Below are 23,814 nucleotides of genomic sequence, written 5' to 3' on the forward strand. Positions count from 1 at the left end.
ATGCTTCGCCAGCCACCTTCAAAGGCTCTTTCGATTTGAGTGTTGAATCTGACATGAATTTGTCCCGTCCCCGTCCGTGTCTTCACTTCATCCTCCATCGCGTGTTTGCATGCTGTGTGTTTTTTTTGTCCACACGTACGAGCCGTAACATCCAGCATCTCTCCGTTCCCATCATCCCGCCCGCCAGGAACCTGTTTTAGGGCTCTTTTGTCAGGCTAGCATCCCACCTCACCAACATCCATATCTTGTCATTGTCTTCATTTGGTCCAAGTCCTGTGAGTGGAAAGGTTTTGCACGTAACATTGTTATTTGATGCTTTATCTGTTTCCAACTGGATTTTCATCATCGCGTGTGTGTGCGTGACCTCAGATCCCAGACTCCATCATCTCGCGGGGTGTGCAGGTGTTGCCCAGGGACACGACCTCTCTCAGCACCACGCCCTCGGAGTCGCCCCGCGCCCAGGCCACTTCGCGCCTCTCTACCGCTTCCTGTCCCACACCCAAAGTATGTACACACTTTCAGCCATGTTACAGGGTGCTCATTACAGAAATGACCATGCGTACAAACTACATGTAAAATTGTCAAAATTTATAATTGGTTATAATTCAAAGAATGTTTTGCCGTAATGAGCTTCCTAATGATGATATAACAGATCTCTCCTGCAGGATAAAAACAAAAATACAAAGTGGATGGGCATTCCCTTTTTCTCGCTCTATGTCCTTCTCTCTCTCTCTCTCTCTCTTTCACCTCATGTGTCAGTGTCACGCCGCCATGTGTCTGGCGGACAGCAGGCAGGTGCCATGGGAATGGAAGAGGGGGTTGCCATGGGAACCGGATGTTAGTAGAGGGAGGGTGTGCGGTTCATGCGACAGAAGGAGAAAGAGTTGGATCTGTCGTTCTCTCCTTTTGGAGTGTTTCTGGAGTTGTGAGTGGTTAGCAGTCTTGCACAAAATGGTGTCAGAAAAGCGAGTTACACTCCTCCCATTTTTGTAAACATTTCATGATATATTTTCATGAGAAAACACTTACGATAGCACTTTGCTATTACACGACACTGCCGTCAATCTAAACTGCTGGCAACAAAAGTGAGCACACCCCTAGGTGAAACTGCCAAAACTGGACGCAATCATCCCCTCTCTAGTGTCATGTGACTTCTTATGGGCTCGTCACACGGAAGGCGACAAACGACAGCGAGAAAGTTTGATTGTCTATTAAAATTGGAAGGAATCTAAATGTTTTCATTGTAATGTAAACACAGAAGTTTCACTACAGTGCGTAATTTCAGTATGAAGATCCATCTATTATTATTATTATTATTATTATTATTATTATTATTATTATTATTATTATTAACTGTTACAAAAACGGTAAAGAAAACTTACCGGACAAATTAACCCCGTACCAACAAGCTCTCATGCACCGGCCCTTTTGTTGACGTCACGGGAATGATTGCGTGAAGTATCGTACGAAATGATAGTTTTGTTTTTTTGTTTTTTACAAAATGATAAACGCTGCTAAAATGATCTCATCCATTTTGTTGGATAGCCCACTGTGTAGCATGCCCTGCGTTCATTGGCTCATCAATGAAACCTTCGCTGATTGGTTGAACATGTTTCAACTTTCTAGTATCGCGTGCGATTTTTCACATGCACGAATGTCGAGGGGGAGGGGCAATTTTCGCCCTGCTTCCATAAGGAAATGAATTGAGAGCGAACGACGTCGCCTCCCGTGTGCAGAGCCCATTAGTGTGTGTTGCAAGTACCACTGAGCTGCAGCACAGCGGCCAAGGCCGTATAGAGGTTTAACAGGGCAGCTTCTACTCACTTGGCAGGTGCTGCTGTTTTGGTTAGCGATGTTTAATGGACTCCGTATGGACTATTTTGTTGTCTATGAACGGAAATTATTGCAGTTGTGACATTTTTAACTGATGTTAAAACAAGGATGTACATTTGAAAGAATTTAGAACTTATTTTTGTTACGTTGTTGAAATATTAAATTTATAGCGATTCGTCGCTGCTATGTGAAAAACACTTATGTCCATTTTTCCACTTTTTTTTTTTTAGGTTTTTGGATTGAAGCTGAATGCAGACATCCCAAAAACCTAAAAGTAAAAAAAAAAGAGGAAAAAAATGGGCATAAGTGTTTTTCACATAGCATATTTTACACATTTTTCCCCCAATTTTTTTATTTGTAGATTTTTGGGATGTCTGCATTCATTTTTATCCCAAAAACCTCAAATGAAAAAATAAATGGTTGTGTTTTTCACATAGCAGCGACGAATTGCTAGGAATTTAATATTTCAACCAGGTTAAAAAAAATAATATTTCAACGAGTTAAAAAAATAATATTTCAACAAGTTAAAAAAATAATAATCCTCGCTGCTATGTGAAAAACACTTATGTCCACTTATGTTTTTCACAGATTTTCACCTATAGTGTAATGTGTGCACTAAATGGGGGTTCACTATAGTTGGGACATGGGTCATGAGTGGGATCGCCACTATAGTTTGCCTGCAGGACATGACCCAGTCATATGCCAACTATTACTCAACCTGTGACGTAATATGCGAGCTTGCGTGTGGTCGTGTGCCTCGTTGCTTGCTTGACAACAGCCAGCTAAAAGGCTTTTGGAGGTATAGCTCCCAGCTGATTTTTTTTCTTTCATTTTAATCACAGCTACAAGCTTGACATATGTTCATTGAAAATTCCAACATCGCAAGCTGCTGCTGACAGTGTGTACACAACGTCCCCAGAGACGGAAGCTGTTCACTGGTGCTTTTGTGTGTACTGTACATGTTGCCTTCCAGACGAGACGCTTTTGGCAACGCCGGGCCTCGAGCTGCATTGCCAGTACACAAAGGTCGAACGCCAGGGTCAAGCTAGGTAACACAAATGTGCATGTCGTGTAACTGTGTGCACGAAGCTGGTTCCACACGCATACCCGCAAGCACAAACCGAAGCTAAAAGAAAAAGACGCATATGGAGGATTATAAGCGCAGCAGCTCTACAACCATTCATGTAAAACCATTTTCTCTTCCTGTCACACTGTCGGAGGGTGGTTGTGCCCTTCCGCTCTTGTTAGCATTTAGCACAATTATGTAATGGTGACTTTGGATTAATGAAGCATACGGGCGGAGAGGGCTCGGACTCGGCATGGTTCGACAGCATGACGATACTTCTGGCTTGTCATAAACATTTTAAAAGTCATTTATTGTGTGAGTCAGCGTTTACACTCGGGGCGGATTTCACTTCTGTAGGCAGCTTATTCCATTTTCGCGTGCAGCATAACAGCTAAATGCCGCTTCACCATGTTTGCTTTAAGCTCTGGGCTCCAACAAAACACCCGAGTCTGCAGACCTTGAAGCCCTACTGGTTTTATATTCTGTCAGCTTTTCTTTATTGTATTCAGGACCCAAACCATGCAATGATTTATACACCAATAGCAGAATTTACTTCGATTCATTTAAAGAGGCTAAAAACAATCTGTGAATAGGCAAATTCACAAACGAAAATGTGGGGTGCTATTTTTCTTTTTTTTTTCTTTTATTATTATTATTATTATTTTTATATATATATATATATATATATATATATATATATATATATATATATATATATATATATATATATATATATATTTATTTTTACATTTATTTATTTTATTTTATTTTGGGGGGGATAAGATATTGTCTGATATATTTCCATGAAATACTATGTTTGAGACTTTAATAGAAAATTATAGGAAATGTAAAATTAACTTTAAATGCTGTATTATGCAATCGTTTACATGCGATGAGCAATATTTAACTGCTCTGGTAACTTGCTGTTAAATTCCCAGAATCACTTTCCTGGAATTCTTCACAGTCGATTTTAGTATTCTGCTGAAAGTACATGGCTGTACAAAATTATAGGAAAAACTGTTAAAATATACACTCATTACATGAGCTGAACGGCTGTGATTGCTTCCTAGAATTAAAGGGAAGTTTTATTTTTAATGGCTGCCATACATATAGTTGCAATGGGTCTCTTGAATGTCTGACCGCTCATCAAGTTATGAAATTAAATAACCAACTGTTTTAAACTTTGAAAAAAAATGCATAATATGATTCCTTTAAAGTAAAAAAAAAATCATACCTGTAAAAGACACACCTCTCTTTCTCCAAATTCTCCAAAAGTAAAAAAAAAATGTTTTTCCCTTGTTTGCCAGTACAGTTGTTATTACTCCTTATGACTCACTGATAATTAAAGTTGTTTCTCAGCAATGATGCAAGCAAGCCTGGGCAGGCCTGAATTACCCATGATGCACCCTTGCATTGACGTTACAGCATTATTTCAACATGCATACATTGGCAAAACCCACATTAATATTGTTGTTAGCATTAGCATAAAAGTGGCCATCGACATCACATTCAGCTAGAAATGACACTGCTGGAAGTGGCAAAAAAACAAAAATGTATTAAGATAAATATTTAAAAAAAAATTACTTCATATTTGAAGTAAAGTAAACTTCTCTTTTTTTTTCTTTTTTTTGGGGGGGGTGATTCTCAACTAGTGGGTCGGTTCCTAATATACCTATATATTGCCTCATAAGTCACAATTTGATCAATTTCATATGTGTTCAAAAATCTACACTATTGGGTGTCATTTGGGTGTGGGTGTCATTTTTATGAATTATTGACCATTATCTCAAGTGTTGAAAATGGCCTCCTCTCTTTGATGATGTAATGATAATAGTGAAACATGCCATATTTGGGGTCTCCTGAATAGTGACCATTTTGGAGGTTTCAGCCCGACGCCAGCTATATGCATATATGCATCCAGTATACATACTGTATCAAATGTATGTGTATACCCACCAACACTTCAAATGTGTTGTGGTTATGAGTCATTTTGTATTGAATGATCCATTGTCTGGCGTTTGTTGTTGACCACATCCGATGCAAAATGTCGAGAACAGTCTTAATGTGGATTGGACGTCCTCATGAACTCCTAAAGTCCTTTTGCTCATTTGAGCGACCTTCCCGCTCTGCGCTCGAAGTTTCCCTTGTAAACAAATAGACAACACACTCAACGCTTTTGCAAATGTCTCTTCTAATTTTTATGGAGGAGAATTCCTCTGTGCTGTGAGGAAAGATAGCTCTCAGTCGTACTTGTACCAAGTAAATATTGATGTGAGTCTAAAAGAATAATGATACACGCCTCTTGCCCTTTTGATCATCTCTCATGTTTGAGTTAGGACTTCAGCTTTAATGTTGTTGTTTTTTTTTAGCAGTATTAATGATGTTTGGATTTTTCAGCACTGAGGCCAAAGCCTATGGACGTGAGTTCCTCCCTTTTCTGCCAAAATATAGCAAGTTAGTCACAGTGCTCTGGTGTCATTTTGCCCTCGCCACTTTTGTGACCTTGCATAATGATGTATTTGCATTCTGGTCACGGCCAGAGGTCGCGTGAGGACATCATGCACACCTGATTGCAAACTTGCTACGAATCGACTGACTGAAACAAATTCAAACATTGAAGGAATATATATATATATATATATATATATATATATATATATATATATATATATATACATATATATATGCGATATTACAACACGCAATTCTCGAAACGATTCGATATGCGGCCGAATCGATTTTTAAACATCCATTTTTTTATGGGAATATTCAACAAAACATCTTACTTAGGGTTATAATTTACACATTAAACATAGAAGAATGTTATATTAATGGAACATTAAGCCTTAATATTTGATTTCAGTGATGTTCAAACATGAAACAGACTGCAACCTGAATTTTCAGATAAATAAATACATTTTCATACAAATCTTACAGTGTACATGTACAAGTTTACTGATTAGTATTTTAAATATTTTAGTTTAAAAAAAAATCTCAATAATCAATTTATAGATTCGCATCGGGATTAATCGAATCGAATCTTGACCTATGAATCGTGAATCGAATCGCCAAGTACTAGGCAATTCACACCCCTAATATATATATATATATGAATTAAACATATTTGAATTGAATGCACGCACGCAGCTCAGTCACATCGTGGAATCTTTGATGAAAAGAAGTCACAGCGCAGGATCGTTGACGGTGTGATAAGAGATCAGGCAGATGGAAATGAATGATTAATGCATGCACAACAAGCTGCAGCGTGCGCGTTTATTGATCTGCCATCTGCGGCTCTATTGCGGTTCCTAATCCAGGAACGTAACTTGTTACTGTCCTTAGATGTTCAGTCGCGCGTGTGTGTGTGTGTGTTGTGATGACATTAAAAAGCAAAGTAGAGAGGGGAAAAGTAGCTTGCCAAAACTACTCCGTTTTTAGGATACAGGCGTCAAACTGTGGACTTTGCGTGTGCCGTAGGTGTGTTGTAGGTGTCTCCGTGTGCCTTGTAATGTGGCTGGCAACCAGTTCAGGCCTTCCTGCGCCTTTTAGCCCAACATCTGCGAGGATAAGCTCCAGATGACCTATGACCCTGAAAAGGACAAGCAGCATAAAATGAAACTGTTACACTGAAATTGAATTAGTCCATGTCCAGGAACACTAAAAATGTTGAGTACTTTATAAACATGGTCACGAAAGAATTGACGTTTCACCAAGAAAAAAAAAGGTTTGACTCTGCTTCTTTTATAACCAGAAGTAGAAATCAGGCAGGTGGGGTTCGACCAGCGGAGTCACAAACTGTTGTGCTCTGAATTTGAAAAAGACAAATGTACTGTTCGTGGCACTAACATCCAACATGAAACACTAATGCCACCTAATGGCAGAAAATTTACCTCAACACAAATCTATGACAAATTTATTTTTAACTTCAAATAACTTTATGAATTAGTGTAAAATTACTCTACACATTAGATTCACATACATACTGAGGGTCCAGGAAGGGAAGTTTGAAAATAAGAGAAAACCGAATGACACCACAAATGTGGAGAAAAGAAAGTAGATCGTGACTGGGCATTATAAAATAAAATAAAATAAATTTTTGGGCGGGGGGTTTCTGTTTGGAAAACATGGAGACTCATGGTGTTATGTGAGAACGATTTTATCTACATGTGGACTTGGAAATGCTCTATGTGTACAAATATTTCTTCAGGCACAAAAAAATTTCAATAAAGATGTAAGTAAAAAAAAAACTCTATCAATGAACTAAAAGATACAATTACATTTGTATTTGGTAACAATATTTGTCAACTTTTATGTTAATTAACAAGAGTATGCAAATCTTGAAAAATAAATATTTTATTGCACGTTTACAACAGATATAAAATGTGTGATTAAATTCCGATTAATCGCAAATTAACTATGGAAATCAGGCTATTAATTAAAAATCTTAATTGTGTATGACGTGGCCATTAAATTAGATACAGAAACAGAAACCCTGGCAAAGTTGTTTCCAATTTTGAAATTTCCTTCCCTGTTGAAAACGACGTAATCGTCAAGTATACCTCGTATTTGTCAATCGCAGTGAATGAGTTGTAAGAGCAGCCTGCAATGCCGTCCCATCAGTATATTGCCGCAGTTGCAGTTAAAAATGGCAGCCAACTTGTTTGGCAGTTTTCAAAAAAAAATGTTTTTAATAACACTTCTTCTGGGGATTTTATTTGCTTTTGGAATTGTATAGCCGGTCGGATCAAATGCTTGATAGGTTCCCTTGACTGTTTACCCCCTGCTGGAAACAACAAATGGCAGCTGTTAGACACTTTTTTTTTTCTTTTCTTTTTTGCTGAAATAACGTCACGTTTGTTTTCGGCCCGACAGTATTGATCTCCTTTGCGGTCTCTGTGCTGAGTATCGGGCGGACGAACAAGCGCGCGTTATTGTCGTCGTTAGCCCCGGGCCCATAAAGCGGGCTTTGCTTGTCTCCCGGCCTGCTGGAGGTGGAGAGGATTTACGAGGAAAGAGGAGCGAACGTGGTTGAGGGTTAACGACGTAGGGAGGACGAGGGAAAGAAGGAGCTAATCCAGGGGAGAGTGATGGCAGCGAAGATGGAAGTAATGCAGAGGTTTGGACTCTGGAGCACGGCCGTCTTTGTGATGAGTCAACTCGCTCACCTCTCAGTGAATTAGTCAGCTCGCATCATGACGGAGAGGGAGACAAAGCCACATCCGTCCCTCATGTACTGTACACGCGCAACGAGAGCACTCATGCGCAGCTCGACCCCCCCTCTGATTTCCCGTCATTGCTTTTTCGCCCTCTCGCGCGTGGCCGCTCCCCCTCCAGCGCTCCTGCTATCTCTCTCTCTCTGCCCCCCATCCCCCCACCCCCCCACCCCTCCTCCCGCACTGCCATGCGCACTCGCCCTCTCGCTGTAAAGCATGCGCGCGTCCTCTTGGTGCGCGTGTGCCACCGCCGAGCTCATTCTGTCTCCACTCCAGGCAGAAGATGGTAAGTGATGTTTTTCCTGCTGCATAGCGTTGCCACTGTTGACAAGTTTTTAAGTATGCAGATACGTGCAGGCGAGTGTTTGCGTGTTGTGTTTTGCGTTATTAGCCAATCGCACGCGTATGGTTTGAATTTGGTGTGATGATGCCAAAGGCGGGTGGTGTTGGCAGGCCCTGAGTCAGAGGTAGGAGGTTGAGTAATCTGCTAATGTGACCAAAGGCTGCAGGATGAGGACGGACGATGATCTTTTTGATTTCGCGTCTCTCATTTAGCTCCACCGGTTGCAGCGCGGCAAACGCATCAGCATCTGCAGCATCACGCCTCTCGCGAGGGTGTGGGAGGCGGTCGTGCAATTATAAACCAATTTTACAAATGGGAAAACACAAAGAAGAGCCTACGTTTGCTATACCATCCAACAAACGTCAGTGCAGGTCTGCTTACCTATAACACTGAGGAACAATTTGTTTTAAATGATTTTGAGTTCGATTTTTAAAACTAAAATTGGCATGCAGATTCCAAAATTGCAGTCAGTTTTTTTCTCTCCACAGATTAGGAAAAAATCGGCTGATTGGCTGTAGTAAGACCGTAGTAAGTGTAGCAATTTGTTTGCACAGGAATTAGTGCTGGCTTTTCTCTTCAGATTGTAACCACACTCAGACATATTTAGGCCTAACTTAAAATGTATGTCATTTTTTTTTACATGACAAATTCCCATTCGCTTTTTTTTTTTAGGTAATTTTAACACAAGCCTACCAAATAAACCTTATATGATGCTTATTCATTAGTCTAATAAAGCCTATTTATTTGTAATGCATAATCCTCAGATTTATGTATTTAGTATTAATAAAGTATAGTTAGTCTAACTTAATAATAATGAGTGTTTATTTACAATACATAAAGTATATTGTTTGAATTACATAATAATCAGGTTACCTAAACACGATAAATACACTGCTATGTAAAAAATACTTCAGTCCATTTTAATTTATTTATTTATTTCATTTTCCCATTTTTATGTTTTTGGGACGAGACTGAATGCAGACATCCCAAAAACACACAAAACAATAAATAATTATACTTTATTAATACTTAACACACAAACCTGAGGATTATGCATTTCAAATAAATATACTTTATTAGAAAAATAAATATGTATCATACTTTTGTTTGGTAGGTTTGTGTTAAAATTATCTAAAAATTAAAAGAATAAAAAGGCTAATGGGAATTTGTTTCTGTAAAAAGAATTACGTAAATCTTAAAAGTTAACATTAAATATTTCTGTGAGTGCATGAGCATACCCTTGTAAATTCTGTTCCCTTTTTGCAGTTTTTTGTTTTGTTTTCAAAGCTTGTAACTATTTTGTTTTAGTGTTTTATTTGCATAATACATATACACATTTAGTAGATTTTTTTTTTAAGAATACGGGAACACTATAGCTCAAAACTTGCCGTGATAGCGAAAAGCTGAGATCAGTTTTGGGGGAAATGATAATGTTCTTTATTGGGATTAAACAGAACATAACACGTGGGACATCTTTCTTGGCAAGATGTGGGCATTTCCTGGATTTTTGCACCTGTCTCGCCATGAGGCCAGCGTGGTTTCACAACGAATATGAATACGAGTACGACCTAATTGGCAAGCAAGCAAAGGAGCATATTTGCGGGGGCGTTACACAGCTGACCTGATGCTACTTGCGAGATCTGATGACTTTACATATTCTGCTTTTCTCTGGTGCTTTTTTTTTTGTATTTTTGAAAGCGAAAACCTGCATAATACATAATAGGGAATAATATTAGACTGAGGCGGAAATATAGTATGACATGAGTAGATATTGAATCTTGATTAACACTAAAGTATTCAAAAATAATTTTTGAAAATTAATCAGATCACTGGCCATTTTGAGAAAATTTCATGTTTTTCACCATTCTGAAGGGATGAAGAATATGATCTTTATAATGTATGCAAATTAAATCCTTCAAATGGAACTAAATTCTACAAAATATTAGGAATGTTCTTGACCACTTTTTTTCAGACCAATACCAAGTACCACTAGTACTTTTAATAATTTACCCCAAAAAATCATGACAGATAATAAAAAAAAAAAATACTTATATATCCCAACGTAGCATTTTTCCTTAAAAATTGCATGAATTTAAGGATAATTTTCTATTCTTCTAAGTTTTAGTTCCTGATCGTAAAAACAGCCACAAGAGAGTGGCCGATACTGGTAACAGCTGCAGTTGTGTGTACCAATAACTTGAAATAAGGCCTGACACCGATACCTGATATTAGAACTCGACCATCCTTAAGTGAAATAAATAAGGCCATGTTTCTAGATATTTTTTAATAATAATAATAATAATAATAATTAAAAAAAAAAAAAAGTTCAACTCTAGATGCACATCAAATGAAAATAGTGTGTCTGTCCATTTTTGGGTCCCGAGAATCACTGATCTTCAACATTCTTATCAATTATACATTTAGAACATTAGAACGCAATATAAAGCGTAATGAAAAATATTTTTTTGTATTATCATCACTTAAACGCAAATTTTAAGTACTATTGATTGGAAGAAAAAAAATGCTCCAAATCTTGTCAGGTTATTAATAGAGATGGGCGAGTACCGATATCAGGTATCGGCATCGGACCGATACACAGCCTTATTTTAAAGTATCGGTGGCCGATACCAGTAACCAGTATATGATCAGAAACTAGAAATTAGAAGTTATAACAATAGAAAATTGCCATTAATTTCATCCAATTTAGAAGAAAATGCCATATTGAGATACATTTGTCTTTTTTTCTTTTTTTATCAGTCACAGTGACAACTCAAAAGTTGGCTAAGACTAGTATCGGTCTGAAAATAAGTGGAATCAAACGAGTTGTGAATATGTAAATGATTCTCACAATAACACTGAGAAAATATGTGTAATCACATCACATTAATGTGTTTTTCTCCTCTTAAGCATACATTCAAAGTAATTGCAGCAGGTTGTTTTTTTCTCCTGTTAATTTAAGGGGACGTAAGAAAAAAATATTTGCGCATTCCTTCCCACGTCTGGCTCACACTAGAAAGAACATTTGGGTCAAGTTGCTCAGGGCTTCAAGTGCAAATAGCTGTGTCCTCATTCAGATGCGTGCACTTCAACAACTCACAAAAGTCAACCGATATCCTCTTATTTATTCGTAAACGTCAGGGTGTTCCTCATGTGTTTGCGTCCTCATAATAGAAATAGATGGCGACCATGCGTGTGTGTGTGCGCTAGCAGTCTGTGCGAAGTTACTCACGCTGAAGCAGCTGAACCCGAAGCCTCGAGGCATGATGGAGGGAGAATGGCAGGAAGTAAGAATAGTGAGCGGTGAAGAAGAAAAAGAACGGAGGGACAGACAGGAAATGAGAGAGGAGCGCATGAGAGCGTCTGACCAGCTGGAAGGAGCGTGCTCGTCGGCCATGTGGGCCGCGATGGCAAGTTGGAGGGTGAGGGGGGGCGGGGTGGGGGGTACTGGCGAGCCTGTCAAATGTGCTGCGTTCGCTCCCACACTCTGCCAACGCTGGCAAAGTCGCTCAGGAGCTCATTAATTTCTATTTTCTTACTCCCCGCTAATACGTTGGGACGCAGAGACAGCCGCGGGAGAGCCGCGATGAATCAAGGGGCTGGAGGATAACGCGCCTGTGCCTCGTCAGCTTTGGTTGTTGGTTTGCTCGGCTTAGCGGCAGCTGCTGTATTTACCTCTGCCAAACATGAAATTATAAAAGGCGAGAGGTGTTCCTTTCGTTTAAACAACAGATGTTTCAAATTTCAAAACGTAATACCACGTGCGCTAGCTAGCTAATAGCTGTAATTAGCTAATAGCTAACCTAGTTATAGTTGGCTAATAGCTAACTCCTTCACCAATTGTTTTATTTTGGTGATTAAAAAAAATAAATCTGTTTTGTATTCACGCTAACTGCTGACTTCCTGATGATTTCTCCACCAGTGCCGTTTTATCTAAGCTTGACGGGGTCAACTTGACAATTTTCAGCATTTTAATTTGTTGGAGAGTGATTCTTATCTCTTTGACAGTGCCGTTTTATTAAAGCAATTTGTTATATAATCTAAAAATGCTACAGTGTCATAATGAAAGCGTTGGTTTTAACTGCTTTAATTGCTTTAGTTATAATTCAAATTGAGCTTGCCGTCTGCGCCAGCTATTAATTTGCTGGAAAGAGATGTGGTATTTCCTTATGTGCGCCAAGAATGTGTCAGATTTCCAGGAAGGTGCTTTATGAGGCTAGCAGATGCCTCGCGGAAGCCGTGTTTATATGTCGCTTAGCACCTGCCATGAACGTGCGGTCTGTCGCCAAATGCTGATGCGAGTGTTAAGCTGTCCAGAAATATTTATACAAAACCGTCATAAAATGTGGCACATTTTCTCTATCATGATTAGATAACGGAAAAAGGATTACTGTAAATTGAACACGTTTGAAGGCTGAAGAGCAGGACATTTACTAATTGTATTCATTTATATACAGTGTTTGTTTAGCATCAAGGCTACCTACAGCTGTCAACATTTACAATTAAGTCAGTGTAATTTGAAACTTAAGAGGCTAGCCTCGTAAATGTTATAACTTTGTGTCATAATTGAATATTCCCTAAATGTTCACAAGCACTACACACAATTCTTAATGTAGTAATGTTAGCACCAATGCTAGTGCTACTTCCTGGATGGCTCGCCAAGATCACAGGTGTGGCGTTGAGGCATTATACAGGAAATGAAATGACATTTTTCACATTGTTTAGACGTTTATCGGTAGAGCTGTGCAATCCTTTGAGAAAATGTCCAAGACTTATTTCTGCTATTCCAGTCCCACTTGTGGATTAGCTTGGAAACAATGTTTTTATTTGAGAAGGGGCCCTAAAATTGAACCCTGTGGAATCCCATAAGACACTTTGCTTACATTAAGATCAAAACATGATTAGTACCTAGCCAGTACTTGGGGTTTGTTAAATAATATAAAAAGGGGGGGTATATGCCACGGAGGAGGCGGGATTTCTGACTTCCTGGTTTTCACCCATCAACTTTGTTTCCGTTTCCTGTTTGCGACGTGTGGGCCGCGTCCCAGTTCTTGCGCTTCCGCCTTTGTGCCCCTCGGGTGCGAGTGTTTGTTGTGTCTGTCTCAGTTGCCCGAAGCATTTCAGAGAGTTGAGACGCCCATCGTAACTTAACCCACCTGGATTTAAAAGCAATGTTGAGCGTGAGGCCCCTTTCCAGCTCCCACCTGCTGTCCTGACCTCCTCTATCCTATCTCCTTTTCTGTCCTGTCCTGTCTGTCCCACCCTTGGCTGCCTTGGCCCATCTGAGACAGTCACACTGAGACCGATCATCCCGATATCCATCCCTCTCCTGAAAGCCGTGGGTGTGTGTGGGTGGGGGTGTGTCCTCACGACATGAGTCTCCGTCTGCTTCTGTCCTCGCCGGCTTTCAGTCACTTAACCCTCTTTCTCTTCTCCTCCTCCTTTTTTTGTGTCGCACCAGGCGCGGCTCCCCTCCTGTTCATCCACCCTAAGCATTGCTGAGGTACTCCTGCATGTGTTCGGATGCGTCATTACGAGACTTCATCATCTCTAATGTCCTTGTCCAAGCTCACATCTGCCTGGCATGATTTGTCTCCCTGCTTCAGTCCGCTATTGTGTGCGCTGTCCTGCTCGTTTGTTTACTTCCCATCGTTTTGACTGTTGTTCCTCTTGTGTTTTTGTGTGTAGACAATGTCAAATCTCCTTCTGTCTTCTTTCTGGTACAACCTAACTTGCCTTGCTGTCCACCTTTTCACAGCTTCTAACTAAACATTCAACGGGGGGTCCTTGTTTTTATGGCGGCGCCAGCACAATTTTCGACTTTGAAAACGGTTTTCAGTGAGCTAGTTTGTGCAGCAGCGTGAGAATAATGTGCGTGGTCACATGACACAAGAAGACTTACTCAGTTAGTGTTGCACTTCTTTTTCATTTGATTGTTCATCGACAGGCAACGCATTTGGTACTCGGGTCTTCCTCACCTGAATTATAGAAACCTCCTGTACAATACAAAAATGCACGCAACTGTGCCATGTACATCATCTGGAGCGGAATAGAAAAAATATATAAAATATTAAAATAGAATACATCACACTCACCAGAATTACAGATTTTTTATTGTAAAAATATATGGCACCCTCTTAAAAATAATTGCCCATGTCATTTTTTTTTTGCCCCCAAAAATATAAATTATGCCTAAATCATCTCTTCGTGATGCAAATTGTTAGTATTTCCTGAAAAATCTGAAAAAATTACTTAGGTGGTTATTTTAAGAAGGCGTCTATCACTGCAGATACACACTCAAAAAACAGTTAGGTCAGAAATAACCCAGTTTGGGTAAAAAAAAAGAAAAAAAAAGACTTGACCTGTTACTTGGGTCATTTTGACCCAACATTCTGATGTTGTTTTGTATAAAACAACACCCCCAAAATTGGGTCATTTAGTAAGGAAGAAAAAAAAAACTTGACCAGCCCGCTACTTGGATTAATTTGACCCAAATTTCTGGGTAATTTTGTACAAAATATTTTTGATGGTGGTACAGAAAATCCCCATAATTGGGTTATTTTTCATCAAAACAAACTAAAAGTTGGGTCAAATCAACCCAAGAAGCAGGTCCGGCCTTTTTTTTAATTTGAATTTTTTACCAAAACTGGGTTATTTTTGTCAAAGCAGTTTTAAAGGTATAGTGTTCCAAACTGGTTACTTTTCACCCAACTGTTTTTAGACTGTGTCTTGCTAATTGATATTGGCTTGCGCTGACCAACCAATCAGAGGATAGGTCCTCTGAGGCCAAGGTTAAGGAAACAGCTAATTGTTTTGGTAACACTGGCCAGCACTCACACATGTGCAGATCAGATGATATGATTGGACACCAAAAAAATCGAACATACATGTATTGTAATTATTACAATTTCACAAATACGAAAATGCGTAATCGATTGTAAATGTAGGTCAGTACTGAGCATCCGCCAGCGACGGACTACAGCGCGTATAGATTCAGATTCAGTTGCCGCCATAGGAGCCGAACTCCATCATAAATCGAGGACCGCCTGTCCATCCATTCACAACATATCAGCAATGAAGTTGAATGACGATTGAATGTTGAGTATCGCTTGTACAAAATGACGCTCGGCTCTCTCAACGCCAAAGAGGAGCTCGGTCGGTGCTAATGCTGGAGTTGAGCAGCTTGTCAGTGTGTATGAATCTGGCCAGAAGCCCAGCGGTTGTGATCCGTAGCTGATGAAGGCATGACTTGCTATCACAAAGCATTGATTTTCTGTAGCCGTGTGATAATGAGAGTCTGTTCACAACACATTTTTTTTAAAGAATTGAATGTGTGTATTCAGCGAGGAATAATTGTTGATAATGCCAAAATTGCTTTAATGAAGAAAAACATGAGTCATTAGAAATAATCAAAATAGAAATAATCCCTTTTGAACATTTTATATCTTTACAATAATATGTAAAACTGTCTAAACACAGTACAGTATTCCAATTAATATTGCGTTTGTGGAAGTATCAAAATCCACCTGCTTTTATCCATCTCAAGGGGCGGCCATTTTGCACTTAAAATGACATCACAGTTGCTCAGGGCTCAGGTTAACCAATCATGGCTAAGCTTCAGAAAACAGGTGAGCCGTGATTGGTCGGGATAGACCGACAATTGGCCAGACCGAATATCGGTATCGGGTTTTTTTTTTTCAAAATCTGACAACCAATAAAAGGTAAATAATAATGTAAAACCATTTTAATCTCGGGGAACTATTTATTAAAATTTTCAGTTAACTTGATAAGAGATGCTGCTGACCCTGAGAACCTTCTGAACCTTTTTTTGTTCGAAATTAAAACAATGAAATGTGAAAGTTTAAGATTTCAGGTATTTTTACATTTTATGAAAAAAATATTTACTGTAGAAAACTATAGAGAGAGTTTAAGTTCCCATTTAACTTTTTAAGATGTATTGTTAACCTTGGGAGGTCGCTGAACATTTTTTTGTAGTCTATTGTCAAAGTTTTTGTTTTGTTTTTACTCAAAATTGGCATTTGTATATTAAAAAAATGTGACGACAATATGAAACTCTAGCCTCCCTGACCAACTGTGATGTCACTTTCAGTCGACAGCAACTCGTGGCAAAATGGCCGCCCTCTGAGATGGATAAAAACGGGTGGATTTTGCTGCGTAACTGGTTTTCCACAAAAGAAGTATTAATCAGAACACCGTGCATGGGGGCAATGGTCTTTCTGATTTGAATGTGAATCTTCACATAACTAAAAGAAAAATAATAATAAAGCAGAGTTAAGCCTTTGATACTGACCTGAGGTCTCGTGACTAGCAACCGAACCTGAATGCGTCTAAAATTCCAGTAGATCCGATTTTGATAGTGGATGTTCGTATAATACGCGTGCGCGCCTGTGTTTGAAAAGAGCAGCTTGTGCGTTCGACTCGACTCCAGCGCTTTCGTGACACAATACTCTATGCGGTCAAACCCGCGAAGCGCACATGCGCGCTTGTTCCCTGCTCGTGTGTGCGCGACTGCGTTTGTGGCATGAAGGTGAGTGACTATCCTGTGGCTTCCCCCAGGCCTCACGGAGAGAATTCAGGGCTCACCTGGATGAGGTCATCACGCTCAAGTCAAGGTACTCTACCTTGGACCAGGTAAACCCGCTAACCTTCTACCAACCTCTTATCCGATCTGTCGGCATGCAGGCCACTGGCATCCCACGTACTGTAGCACCTGACATGCTCATGACGCACACTGATGCAGCATTTAGCATCCTCAGTAGGAGGGGGAGGGGGGGGGGGTTATTTGTCTGCTATTAGCATGTGCTCTGGAGATGTTGATTGAGTTACTATCAGATGCACATGTTAACACCAGAATTGGAGAGTGTTTCGGGGGTTGTCAGTGGTGATACACATGGCCGTTAAGTGAACAGGAAATGCAGCCAAAAAAATTCAAAAAGTGCAGTTTTTTTTTTCACCCCCCCAAAGCTGCCATGTGCATCTCCGCCTTTCATGGTAAACTACACTCTACCCAGGACTCATCATTAAAAATACACTACGTGGACAAAAGTATTTGGACGATGATCTTGGAAGTCAGAGCACTCACAGATTAGATACTTGACTAATCCAAAATTGCAGGTAAAATGAAGAATTGATGCGCCTTTTCCATAGCACAGTATCAACTCGCTACGCGTGATGCATTTAATGCGGCGTGGTTTTTGCAGTTTCCCACTGTAAGTTTAATTTATGAAGTAGAAACTCCAAGTGGAGGTGAGTAGAGGACAATAGAGCCGATACTGCGCAGTGGCAAAGCAGCATAACGGGGATTTGTGGGATTTGGCACAAAATGGATAACTTGGGTCAAATTTAAGAAATTGAGATTTATACAATTTCTGAAAGGGCATTAAAAATGATTTCCAATTAAGTAAATCAGGTAGTATTTTTTAAAGATACTTGAGTTATGTAGCTGGTAGTTGGTGAAATGTACACTTTAGCAATTAATGTAATTAAATTAATGCCACTTGTTTCATAACAGGACCTTTATAATCCATCAAATTCATTTCTTTTTTTCATTCATTTTTGAAGTTTTCAATTAATTTGAAAAATTGTTGACGAAAGAAAGAAAAAATGGCTTATTTTGGTAATGGGGGATATATGAAAAAAAGAAGAAGAAGAAGAAAATTTTGGTTATGGGTTATTTATTATTTATTTTTATAATAAACTGATATCATAACATGACTTTTACAATCCCAAATTTTGATACAGGAATTTATCAAATTCATTCCATTTTTTTTTCATCATTTTTTTGACATTTTCAATTAATTTGACAAATTTGAAGCGGCCTTTCAGTGTTAGCCTAGCAACAAGGATGAATTGTTTACAACACAAGTAGGACCGATTATTTTTATTAATATCGGTATCTGCCTCTTTTTTTTTTTTTTATCTGAAATAAAATAAAATCAATTTGAAGCTGTGCTAACCTCAGCAAACTAATTTAAATATTGAACTTCAAATGAGATGCTGCTGACCCTGTGAACTCCGCCTAAGCGCCCCCTCCCTCTTCTCAGAATTTTGTCCACATAGCGTATCTCTACTCGCATTCACTTTCATTCATCCCCATCACCATTCACTTGCCGTCCTTTCTGCAGATGCTGAGAGCATCAAGTATCTCTTCTGTCGTGTAGTTTAGTTTGAGTTGTTCCCCCTCCCGGGCTGCTGCAACTTGGTTGCAGATTGTTGACAATACACACATTCTGTCCTCCATCGCTCCATCCTTCTCTCTGTCACGCTTCGAAAGACAACTTCCCCAATTGTCACACACAGGCCCCCCTCGTCTTCCTTCCTCACCAGCAAACCGATAAATCCACCCCCCTCTTTTGCATAATTTGTTGGACAGCCCCTTTCATTTTTGTGCTGAGCTTAGCACCGCGGCGGTTACATCTCATCATTTCCCGCCGCGTCTCCTCACCCGGATGGTTATTAGCGCTATCGATTTCCGCCCACCCCCGTCTCGCTGACTTGGCCGCGCTGGCTGTTTTGTATTCTACAAGGAGGCTGGAAAGGGCAAATCTGAGGGGCCCTTGAATCACATTAATGGGGCCCGCCCGGTATTATAGGTCCAAAGTCTGTTGGGCTCTTCGCGTCCTGCAGCAACGATTGAGGTTGGCATGTTGAGGGATTAGTGTTTGCGTGCGTGCGTGTTGCGCATTCCAAACACGCTCCTGTGAATACGGCGCGAAGGACCCGAGCGTCGCCTCAATCCAATGCCGCACGCTCGTATATAAATCGACCGTTAAATCGTATTTTGCTCACTTGTTAACTGTTTTTTTTTGTGTGCATGATGTGTGCGTGTGTTCACATTTGCATCTCCACTGTCTATTCTGACACTTTATTGAAGTGTATGGCAGTTGTCGTGGGGAAATTTGGCATCCAGCATCACGGTCTCACAACGATATCCAACCATTGTGTTCATTGGCATACGCAAACTGTCTTCGCCTTTTCATGACTCTGATGGTGGAGTCTTTGTGGTCTTTTTGTTTGTTTCATCACATCACACGCGCACTGAGGTTTCTTGCCGGAGTCCAGCTCCAGGATTTGACTTTTCTGATATCATGAGGGACGTATGAAGTCGCTTGCTAGTGCAGATCTCATAGCGACCGTTCGTTTTCACACGCGCTTCTTTTAAGTGTCTGCAAATTTGATCTGTGTGTGGCTTTTTCTGTTTTTAGCTCCCCCAAATCTTCTTTTCATTCCTCGTCTCCTCACGCTTTATGAGTTGTGCTGGTGTGACTTGAAAAATGTCTTAAAATTAATTAATCATTCGTTTTGATAATCGATGAATTGTTTAGAGACCTACAATTGTCCAAATCCTCCAAATTTCAGCCTCTTGACAGTGAATATTTTTTTAGCATTGTGTTGAATCAAAGTAAGACTTTTACAAACTTGTGTTTTAATTTGGGAAAGGAATGATCAATATTTTAGCCGATTTTGTGACAGCTTACCGACCAAACCAGTAAATTTATAATTTTTTTAAAAACTGTCTTTTTTTTCATTCATCATCAAAATAATCGACAGATTATTATCAATTATCAAAAAAATCATTAGTTCTAGCCCAAGTGATGATGTAACCCAAATTTGTCAAAAAGTCATAACATTGTGTAGCAGTAAAGGCAGAATTACAGTAAATATGTGTCACATGGGTCACATTAAAAACACTTCTACGCCATAAATTTAAAGTAGTAAAAAAATTCAAATAATTCAATAATAATAATATGGCAGCGTATGAGCATTTTCTTGTGCCATGTGACTGTTCATAACCTCGAAATGTTGTGTATTACAATAACTTAAAAAGTACTTTAAAAGTACTTTTGGGTAAAAAACTCAAGTTTGAATTAGTGCATCCGCAGCATTGACCACCAGTTTTATTTCAATATTAATATGATGTCACGTCAAGTTAAGATTGTTGGTCACAATACTTCACCTTCGGCCAAAAATTCTACCTCTCTCATTTTAATCAGATACTGTAAAATAAGAATGATTTAAGGGTATCATGTGCTTTTGAGCTGACATTATTTGAATCTGAATAACTCATAGGGTGCGTCTTAATGAAATGAAATGATCATAGAAAACTTTATTTAAATTCAAAAGCTAATTAATTCATTAAACACAGAAACATTTTAGAGGGCAATGTCTTAGCCATTCAAATATAAATATATATAAATATTTAGCTTTTTTTTCATGTAATATTATAATTTCTTAACAGGCACCACAACTTAGACCTAGTTTTAGCTTGTGTAGAATCTCGTCAAAATGTGCTTTACAGTCAAGCCACCCAGTCCAGCCTGCTCCTCTTCCTCCTTTTTCCCTACCTTAACTCCTTCAACTCTGTTGCTCCTGCTCTAGGGTTGTCCCGTCCGCCTGTCTGTCCGTCCGCCCGTCCGTCCCGTCTGTGTGTCGGTCGGTGTGCCTGTGTGTGGTGTTGCGGTTGCCGGGACAGATGCACTGACGCCTGTGATTCGATGCTTTATCTCCACTAGCTCCAGTGTAGGTTGGAGGGGCTTAAAGATGATCGCAGGAGGACCTTCAGCTCTCGAGTAACTATCCCGCCCCCACCCGCCCCGCTGCCCTTTGCCTCACCCTCCTGCGAGGAGCGCGCAAAACAAACGCCCCGCTCTGTGTCCCCACCCCCCCTTTTTTTTTTCTTTCTCTCTCTTTTTTCTTTCTTTTGTTTTCCTTCTGTTTTCCTGCACCAACCCTCCTCCTCCTGCTCCTCCTCGTTCTCATTCTGTCTGTTACTTCTTTTCTAGCCATGCAACGTCTGTCTGTCTGTCTCTTTGTTCGCTTCATCCATCTGTCTCCGCGGTTAACGTGAGTCTGCTCTCACTAGCAATGTCTGGTGTGTTGGATGTCTGTCAAGTAGTTGCCATCAGGCCGCTCTGGTAGTCTTTGTTTATCCCCCTTTTTTCACTTCTTGCCGCAATGTCTCGGCTCTTGTAGTTTAGCCCAAGTCTGTCCAGTCTGTGCTTCCTGTTTGTGTTCCTTTATTTTATTTAACTAAACGGGCTGCAGGGCCACGTCATGCTCATCCCGTCACCCGACCAGTCCGACAGTTGTCCGCGTCTATCCATGGCCTCTCATTCCTCATGCCAGCCATCCTCCCGCCCGCCCACTCACCTTGGCTGTTTGGTGCCCAGTTTGATGGCGGTGAGGGAGGGGAGGAGAGGTAAAGGGTTGTTGGGTTGAACAAAAATGCATCACGCACTTCACTGTCTGACTCATTCAGTCGATGTCACTCCAGGGAGGGTTTGCATGAGTGAAAAATCTGTGTTAAGCAGAAGAGTCCAAGTGGAGGATGACAGTTAAACATATTCAAAGAAATACTAATATTGGTAAGCAAGTTTCCTACAGGACAAAACTAAATCTAGATGGATGATCATTTATTGTAGCTTTTTGAGCCATATCAGCGTTCTATATTCTACAAATGTTTGGTATGGTTTTTTTTTATCACAAGAATGTTACAGTAGGGTGGCCAGTTTTTAAGTCATGGGTCCCGTCCCGTTTCTTCTTTTTATTTTTTTCCTCTCTTTTTTTTGCCAATTGCTTGGGCCATGTGCATGTCAAATCACACAGTTGTCATAGCGATAGGATGAACCAGTTAAAAAGGAATTTAACTGTTAAATTTCTCGCAGGTGTCTTTTTAATAGAGCTGTCAAACGATTAAATTTTTTAATCCGATTAATCACATTTTAGAATTTTGATTAATCACGATTAATCGCTTAACACAAAAGGCTTTTTTATTAACATTTTTCCCCCGCCAAATTATGTGTTATGTGGTTAATTCTTTTGACATTTAATGTTATGAGGACGTCTTCAAAAAATTTTGATCCACTGCACACGCTCTTCCTCCTCTTTTTCTAATCAGTTAATTAATTACTTGCATAATTTAAAATGGAAAAAAAATTACCCCAATATTTTGACATGAACACATTTTCTAAATGTGATACGCAAACATTTATTAAATGCATTACTTTAATGTATGTAATTATTTTTACTGCTAAAACACAATCTGTGCTACCTTAAACGTAGCCATCCGCTGTCGCGCTAAAGGATAATTTATGGTCAAAATTAATAGTGTGATTAATCTGCGTTAATTCATGATTAATGCAATACATTTTTGTGATTGATTAATCAGTTAACGCTTTAACTTTGACAGCACTAGTTTTTAGTGATACCAAACCGAGAACTATTTCCTGCTTTCGTGTGTCAGAACCACTAGCCCGAATGCTGCGGTTCAGACCCAACGCAAACTTTTCTGGCAGCATTTTTCTAATGTTACAATGCGTGACTGGCTCAAAGTAAACGGCACAGCCAGCTTCCAAATGCTGCCGTTACTGGGCAAAAAAAGGTTGCATAATGGGTGAGTGCATTGAGTTATTTACAAGATAGCATTTAGCATTAGCTCACAACCAGATTGACTAGAGATTCAATTTGTTCTATATAGTTCCTGATAAGAATTGTTTGTATACAGTATTTGATTTTCAACGAGATTATAATGTCCCGATTTTAATTTAGAAAATCTGGTCACCCTATATTAAAAAAAAATTGATTAGCATCCTTATAAAAATTCCAATCCCCTATTGTAAATCAATTTCAATCAGATGCAATAATTTGATGGATGGGATTGGTATAGGTAAGATACATAAAAATCTTAATTACGTGGTAAGTGGCTTTATTTTATGTATTATTTACAAAATGGTTACTCACAACATTGTGCCTACAAATTAGAAGCACTGACACCAGTTACCATTTGCACTTGTGCAATTTTTGCATAGTTTTTTCTAATATTACAGTTAGCTTGCAATTAATGTCACATGAAAGTGGAGTAAAAAAAAAAAAGGATTATTGAGGCTAAGAAAAAAAAAGCTCTCCGGAACATAAACATGAACGCACACAACATTGTCTATTATTGGAATACAAATTGTTAAGATACATCCATAGGTGCTGCTGTATTGGTTAGCAACCAAATACTAACGATTAAATGTGTGTGAACGCTCAGGTGTGTGAACGTGTTGGTAAAGTCCTAGTGAAGTCGTTCGAACGTATTGATAAAGTGGCTCAGAACTTATTGGTCAAATGCTGGCCAAATGCTACACGTAGAATTGTTTCCCATAATGCAATAATTTCCCATGCACAAGTCAACATTCATTTGCATGATGAAATTTTTTTTTACCGGTATTGTTTTTAGCATTTAGCCTATGTATTAGCAATATGTTCGAACAACATAGCTCAGTCAAAATTGTTTATTCCAAATTGTCAGTTCCAGGCTTCCGTAGCTGCTACTGCTATGTTGCTACTTTTAATTACAA

General features: G+C 39.4%; 1 protein-coding gene across 11 annotated transcripts in view; it reads left to right on the forward strand.

Annotated features, from left to right (window-relative positions):
* The window catches only part of gphnb (gephyrin b), an 85,260-nt gene that overhangs the window by 49,418 nt on the left and 12,028 nt on the right, over positions 1 to 23,814 (forward strand). For 4 of the 11 annotated variants that reach the window (XM_086060592.1, XM_086060596.1, XM_086060601.1 and 1 more), the window contains exons 8-11: positions 370 to 504; positions 13,914 to 13,955; positions 17,030 to 17,104; positions 20,986 to 21,042. In XM_086060592.1, coding sequence (XP_085916718.1) covers positions 370 to 504; positions 13,914 to 13,955; positions 17,030 to 17,104; positions 20,986 to 21,042 — 309 coding nt within the window. The remainder of the gene's footprint in view (positions 1 to 369; positions 505 to 13,913; positions 13,956 to 17,029; positions 17,105 to 20,985; positions 21,043 to 23,814) is intronic. The other 7 variants (XM_086060599.1, XM_086060600.1, XM_086060595.1 and 4 more) reach the window with 6 other exon arrangements.

This window comes from Leptonotus elevatus, chromosome 18 (assembly GCF_054856555.1).
Source record: "Leptonotus elevatus isolate MCC_2025b chromosome 18, RoL_Lele_1.0, whole genome shotgun sequence".
NCBI lineage: Eukaryota > Metazoa > Chordata > Actinopteri > Syngnathiformes > Syngnathidae > Leptonotus > Leptonotus elevatus.